Source organism: Pundamilia nyererei, unplaced genomic scaffold, assembly GCF_000239375.1.
Source record: "Pundamilia nyererei isolate P.nyererei 1_Seehausen unplaced genomic scaffold, PunNye1.0 scaffold00352, whole genome shotgun sequence".
In the NCBI taxonomy this organism is placed as follows: domain Eukaryota; kingdom Metazoa; phylum Chordata; class Actinopteri; order Cichliformes; family Cichlidae; genus Pundamilia; species Pundamilia nyererei.
Genome location: NW_005187753.1, coordinates 419,863 through 427,556, shown reverse-complemented (window position 1 = coordinate 427,556; position 7,694 = coordinate 419,863). Strand labels below are relative to the sequence as shown.

General features: G+C 44.5%; 1 protein-coding gene across 2 annotated transcripts in view; it reads right to left on the bottom strand.

The window, feature by feature from the left end:
- Positions 1 to 2,926: 2,926 nt before the first annotated feature.
- The window catches only part of LOC102204957 (zinc finger protein PLAGL2-like), an 18,669-nt gene continuing 13,901 nt past the window's right edge, over positions 2,927 to 7,694 (bottom strand). For both annotated transcript variants that reach the window (XM_005752311.1, XM_005752310.1), the window contains one exon: positions 2,927 to 4,972. In XM_005752311.1, coding sequence (XP_005752368.1) covers positions 3,280 to 4,581 — 1,302 coding nt within the window. In that variant the 5' untranslated portion in view covers positions 4,582 to 4,972 and the 3' untranslated portion in view covers positions 2,927 to 3,279. The remainder of the gene's footprint in view (positions 4,973 to 7,694) is intronic.

Genomic DNA, 7,694 nt, shown 5'->3' with positions numbered 1-7,694 from the left:
CCAGCTAACTCACTTACGAAGAACAGGCCCCTGCACAGTTACTATCCTATTCACCTTGTTTCTGTATACAAATACAGCTTACATGAAGGTACTCCAAGTCTGGTTAAATACATATACTCCAACTTTGCAATTTGATTTCCATAAAAATGCACATAGACACAGACAGTGTAAATCTAAAGATTTTATTTTGTATGACTTTATGTTCAGATAATTAGAAAATGACAACTCCTTTTCTTGTCACAGTCTCCTAGTCTATTAAACTAGAATATAAATCCCTAAAGCAAAAAGTAACTAAGTTTAAGGTGGCTAAACCTGCACTGGACTGGCTCTCAAAGCCGGGCTAAATGCAGGCACCACAGTCATTAGTGAGGTGAAACCTTGTTTCTGCCCTTCTCCGCCATCAGTCTGGAGTGCGTTTGATCACATTTGCCATAGTTGCTTAAGCTACCTTTCCAGGATGTACCCCGCCTCTCGGTCTACGGTAGCTGGGATAGGCTTCAGAGGCCGACAGAGCAGCGAGCAGTGCAACCAGTTGTAGTCACAGCTCAGGTGAAGACCATCTGTGTTTGCTGGCAAACTTTTCAAACATACATTCTCAAACAATTATGCCAAATTTGGGACAGCCTCTCTGTGGTTGTCCAGCTTATTGTTCTTCACACGTATCGTATGTAGAGTTCCATATGACTGTTGATTTTGTTTTGTGTTCTGGAGACTTATTAGATTTTTGATCAATCTGCTACGCTCAACTGTAGGAACATTTATTTGGAATATTCCATGTCAGCACTCCCTTCAATTTCATCTCAGCATTCCAATAAAGAGTTGTGAAATTCCTTTAGACGGAGGCCTGATCCCTAACCGAAACAAGTGTTAAACAGGCTGAGGCACGAGCAGTGAACGCACAGGCTGTAGCATCAGCTGCAGCAGCTAGCTTCAATAAAAACTACAGAACTACAAAGTACATGTGCTTGTGACAAAAATAAAACTACACAGAGAAATTTCTCTGCAGTTAGATGGACAGTTTCCCGTCTCATCTGAGGTAGTAAATAAGTAGAAATATCATTAAAGGCAAGTACAGAAATGACTCTCCAATATAGCACTCAAGCCCACGTGTATACGCAGGCCGTCAGAATGACTTCTGAATAATTCCCCTTCTTCAGTGCTAAAAACTGCTTCATGTTAAAACAATTTCTAATGATTGCTGCAAAAGTTACGTGACAATGTAGAGGTAGAAGGTTTGAATTATGTCTGCAACTACATAAAGAACAAATCTACCTTTAAAGTTTCAATATAATGGCACCAAAAGAGTCCAAACAACTAAAAGCAAACAGAAATAAAGCAGAAAGCCACAGTTCCAGGTCTGAGGTACACATCAAATTCAAACTTTTTGAGAATTGTCCTAAGTGCTTCAACCCAGTCACGAGATTAGACACTCTTAGAGAGGCACAACAGTAGCATTTTAAGACAATGTGAAGCCTGGCACAGTGCTAATTAGAGGGGTTTATGAATGAAGGTTGAGGAAAGAGTCATCTAAATGACTCCCTCTCTAAAGATCACATCAGTCACTTCACACCAGTTGAAGACTTAAAACCATTCCACCAGCCCTGACACATTGGGTGAATGTCAGGTAACTGGGTCTGTTACTGGAGGCTTCTTGTTTTCCTGTGACACCATCCACTCTTTAGCTGCTTCCCCGTGTATCAGCAGCAAAGGTGAGACCAGGACAAGAGGGATGAGGGTGCTTATAGTGCTAATTTTATCAGATTCACACAGTCCAGCACCACAGCCACTGAAGAACGGTGTTAATAGCAACAGTGAAATGGGTAGAAATGCTCCACGTGGATGTTCGTGCTCGGTTCTAACAGTGCTCACATCCAGTGGTCCAGTTCAGAAAAAAGAAAACACAGGTAACAGGGTGGAATGTGAAGCTTCCTTCTGCTTAAATCAGTTCCCAGCTGCCCCACGTCAGGTCACGAAGCCAGGGCGGCCACCGTCCAACCAATACTTTCTACCATTTCCAGGAATCCCTTGATTCACATGTGTACATTTAAAAGGTTTCTCGTCATGCTGTGGTCATTGCAGCAGCAGCCGCCAATGAGAAAAATAATATTAAGCTGACTTGAAAAAACACACCCAAACCTAGAAAACATGGGATCCAGTGGTTTGTTTAAATATTCCCCATAAATATGAAAGTAACAGATTTTTCTCTGTAATACTGCATCCTGTTCATACTGGCCGTTAAATGACACCTCAGTAATGTATTTCAGCCTCCTAAATGTCCATATTTTGTTTCTCCCTGCTAGTCTGTCCAGAGTGGAGGCCACTTTTCAGCCCCTCTGGGACAGGCTCCAGCAACCTGGACTCCGAGATGGTTTAAGAAACTGAATAGCTGGAGAGCAAACTGTGATTCACCCAGTTGCTCTTTACAGGTAATCCATTGCTGCAACTCAAAAACAGAAATATTTGGAACAAAACAGGTAGTACTGCACAATGAGTTCATTTTGCTCTAAGGAAACTTTGTCTTATCAGTTCCTATTGTGTCAAATATTCTGGTTCAGAGTCAGAACAGTTCGAAACCTGTTTCCCCATCGGTAACAGTGGAGCAGCCCCCCCCCCCCCAATGTGTTTTGGCATGTCTTCGGTGAAAATAAAAAATAAAAGATTTATGACTAAATGTCCCTAAGCTTCTAAAAAGGGACTGTGTTAATGGTCACAAAGCTCATTCTATTTCATTTGTGCTTCATTTCCAGTAAGATGGATGAGATGTTTGATCTGACAGACATTTGTACAGGGTTGCTGAAACTTGAAGCAGACAAAATACGCTTCATTTTGAAAGACAATAACATGTGGATACATCGTATGGATGATGCACGGCATTGACAGGAAGCTGATCCAAATGTCAAACAAACAGGTGCTCTGAGGCTTAGTCTTTTCGGTAGTGCTCGCTCTCTGTAATGCGCCAATGTTTTCACATCCACCTGAGTAAGGAAGGTGTCCGTTTCTCACAGATGACAGGCTCAGTGAGAGCAATGAGCAGCACCCGTATGAAGTGCATCTACTGTTTCTAGATGGAGAAGTACAAGTATATTTTGGTTGCAGTTAAAACATCTACACCTTCTTAAACATTCAAGCTTACTTTAAATAATGAGGTAATACTGCTGAGGTGATTTGTTGCGTTCAACAATATCTAAAACAAGACATCTGTTTTACAGTAAAGACGCCGTTCCTTAATTTGACTATTTTCATGAACAAAGACATCGAGCACTGCGCGGGGACAGCTGCTTACTGCTGAAAGGCCTGGTAGTAATGAGGTAGGGAAGTGGATGTGCTCATAGCAGGACTGCTGTATGCCTGAGGTAGTTGGGTGTGGTTGTGGGGCCCAGGGCCCTGTGGTGCATTAGCCTGCGGAGACTGGAAGAAGGTGAACGGCCCTGGAGCCTGGGAGGACAGCCCGGTGGAAGAGGATGGAGAGCACGCGGTGGTGGTGGTGGTAGTTGGATAGCTCATCACTAAGCTTCCCATCCCCATGTGAGGGCTGTACGGTGGCAGGCTGAAAGGTAAGAAGCTCAGCAGGGGTCCCAGGTCCATGTTAGTGGTGCAGGACAACTCAGCTGAGGGCACAGCAGGGCTCCTGGACATCAAGTGTGGGTCACCACCAGCACTCACCCCTTCAGCCAGAACGTCCCTCTGAGGGGAAGCAGAAGTAGAGGTAGAGGAGTTTACTGCACTCAGGTGAGGCGCGGGGGCACTCTGCAGGTCCAGCAGGAAGCTGTCCACGTCGCCACGAGGATATGAGGTAGAGCCGTGGTGCTGGTACCGTGGCATGTTGCTGTAATGCTGCTGCTGCGGAGATGCCGATGGTGCCAGGTGATGATGGTGGGGTTGGGAAGACTGAGCGGGCATGTGGCGAGCCACACCCATGCTCGAGGACAAGGAGCCTTGAATAAGGCCATGAGGTTGGCCCATGCCAGGGACAGGACTGGCCATGTGGTACGAGGAGTACATTTCCCTGGAAAAAGTCTCCATGGGCTCCTTGGAGACAGAGGCCATCTCAGTGGTGACTGGGCTGGGCTCCTCTTTTACTGGGCACATAGTGGAGGGGCTCGGTGTAGCCACAGGAGTGCTGGAACTGCAGGGTGGCATCAACCCCGTCTCCTGGGCATGGCTCTTCTTCAAATGGCGAGTCAGGTGGTCTCTGCGGCCAAAGCGTTGGGCACAGCGCGGACACAGGAAGTCACGGCGTCCTGTGTGCACCACCGCATGACGGCGCACATCCTTACGTGTGTAAAAACGGCGGTCGCATCTCTCACAGGAGTACTTCCTCTCTCTTACTGGCACCACAACATTAATGCTTCCCTCTGACGGTGGAGGCCTGTCAATATGGCCACCCAGGTGCTCCAGCAGGGAAGGAGCGACATCTGAGCAGGGCAGGGCTGCTGCAGCACTGTGAGCTGCCACGAGGTGGCGTCTGTAACCTAGCTGGGTGTTGTACTGCTTCCCACAGTCCTGGCAGTGAAAAAGCTGCCGAACGGCAGGATGGCTCTCCTGTGGCTGGCTCTTTAGATGGTCTTGCTGGTGGAACATGGTCTAATACAATGGTGGGTTTCGGCTGTGCTGCTCAGGGACTCTGGCCACGAGCCTGCGCTGATAAACACAAAACTCATGAGGAGACGGTACTATCAGCCCACGGAATTCAGATCGTTTGTTAAAGTGCAAGATAAATGCTAAGTGCTGTCTGACGGTCTCTTGCAGCAATGACTAGAGGTCTGTCCTGCCTTACTGGGGCAAGCCTGTGTCCAGCACTTGGTTTCTGTGACAGCAGCTGCCATAGCAACCCCAAAAGGGCTGTTGTGATGAGGAGCTTTGGAAGCTGAGACTGGGTCTGTGTGTTTCCTGAGAAATGTTCTTGTGTTGGCCTGCAGTCTAATTTAGCATTCAGTAGCTGAATGACAGGAAGCCCGGCATCTTCACAGACCTGCAAAACAGAAAAGTGCAGGAAAATGCGTCAGTGTGTTCACATGAAACCTCTGGGCTTAGATGGCGTGCTGCAGACGTCACATGACAACTACAACAACAACAATAATAGTAATAGTACCACTATATCACCAAAAGATGGTTCTCTCAGAGCTCAAACACTTAAAGCTACAACTTAAGTTATTAGACTACTGTTCTCGTTTGTACACACGCATGCACAGAGTTATCAAAGCAATTAAAACTGTTTTCTGTTTAGCTGATACATGCCTACTCGTGTATGCAGTGAGGTAATCATATACATGACATTGGCATTTGTCTTTCTTTACTGTGCCAGAATTTTAATAGTTTCAGAACACAAAAACAGGTAAATTATTTGTGCCAAAGGAGAAACAGTTTAGACATGAGCTGCCAGTAGAAGAAGGTTTGAGGGTTCACCTTTATTAGAGAACACATAGTGATAGCGCATAGACTAGACACAAACGCAGTGAGCGAACAGAGGGAGACACCCAGCAAGGAGGCTCTAGTCAGGCTGAACGAGCACTGCTGCATCTAGCCATGCAGACATTTCTGCATCTTTGCCATTCAAAGACACGTGTATATGGTTTATTTTATGTAATATTAAATACTGAACTGTAAATTTTCAAGAAGAAATTTTTTATTCAGGGGTTTCATAAAAGCCTTATTTTTAATATATTTATTACTACTTGGGAGAATGCACGAGGTTTAAGTCAATGTCAAAGAAAACTAAATAAACATGCAATCTAAACAAAATGCATCTTTACTCTGTCTTTTTGGAAGGCTTTTTTGACTTTTGTTTATTTCTGTGTTTTTAAGTGTACAAGTGAATGAGTGAGTTTGTGTCTGTAAGCCCTTAAAGGAGAATGTGGTAGCTCCAATGAAGAGAAGCAAGCATATCAGCATTCTGAAGTTTGCCCTGTGCTTTGATGCAACGTTTCTGTGCTGTTGAAAACAAGACGTTATGATAGAGTAGACATTAATATTTACTGTCCAACCTAAAATCACTCAGGTCAGTGTGTATATGAACACAATTTAACTGAGATAGTATTTTATATTATTTCATTTTCAATCTGGGAAAAAAAAAAAAAAGACATGAAAACCTTGAAATAAATTACACGCCGTGCCCCATTTTTTGCCCGTTTGCTTCCACAATAAGACGGCTGACATCAGCCTTCAGCAAACATGTATCAGAGCACATTAAGAGTTTATCTGCATATCTTAATGCATCTTCTGGATGCTTACTGCAGATTTTTCTCTGTGTAAAACAAAGAGCGGTGGATGGAACAGCTACAAAGTTTGCTTGTCTTCATGTCGGAGTTTGTTGATCAGGTGCTTTGATGAAGAACTTGGTTAGTTTCTGCCAGCAAAGGTTTTAATGGTGATTACGGGAACAGCGCTAGTGTTTTGAACACGAGAAACACATTTTCTTTCACTCAAGCTGAGTTCACAAAGTATCAAAGCAAAGAATTTGTGTCTAAATTTTTTTTATAATTAAATTATTCGAAATACCCGATGAATCACTGCGGCCCTAGTTGCATGCCCACGTGAGGTTTTCAGACAAATTCACATCGTGGTAGTCTACCATGACCACTGTGACCTGGATGACTAAGAACCTACACTGACATCTTAGGGATATTTCATTACAATGTTTTTGTTTTCGTTCAAGTTTTCTCTTTCATCCCTCCCTCCTTTTCCATGGTTTTCTTACTTCTTTCACTGCACCGATCACCTGTTTTCCTACACAGTCACAAACCACCCCCCTGATTTTTACACATCGGCATGGCACAATCACACACACACGCACTCAGTGTCAGCACATCCACTATAGCCTCACAGACAAGTACGTACATGCTCCATCCATCTATTCTCTTCCACTTATCCTTGCCAGGGTCGCAGGGGGGCTGAAGCCTATTCCAGCTGTCCTAGAGAGGAAGGGTACTCCCTGGACAGGTCGCCAGGCATCCGCAGGGTTAACAGATAGAGACACACAACCACTCACACCTATGGGCAATTTAGAGTTTCCAGTTAACCTATCCCCACTAACTGCATGTCTTTGGACTGTGAGAGGAAGCCGGAGCGCCCGGAAAGAACCCATGCAAACATGGGAAGAACATGCAAACTCCACACAGAAAGACCCTGGCTTGATGGTGGAATTGAACTCACTGTTGCCTCACACCTCTTGGTGTAACAGTGCAAACCACAGTGCCACTGTGCTACCCTTACTCATTTCCATTAGTATTATTATACTCACAGTACATTCATAATGTAACAATGTAATATATCACTTGTTCTTGGGGGCGACCTCAACTTGGGACTAATTGAAGAAATGGACAGGAGCAAATTCTGTGTCGATAAATTTTTATAATTGATGTTAGGGCTGCACGATTAATCGTTAGAAAATTGCGATCTCGATTCATACTTATGTGCGATCTCATTTCCAAATGACAACGATAAAAAAATTAAAAAAAAAAAAAAAGACGACGACGACTGTACCGCATTTTGATCCGGGACGTACTCTGCATGAAAACAAGCGCTCACTCTTCCTGCTCAACAAATGACAAGGGCGGAGCCTTATACCACGTGATACAGAAGGTGTGCCGTGTGATGCTAAAATTAGCAGGGAAAAAAACAACGGAGAGCACGTCAGGGATGACGAGAAAGTGACAGGAGAAAATCCGTCCCGGTCAACCACCCAAACATCAATA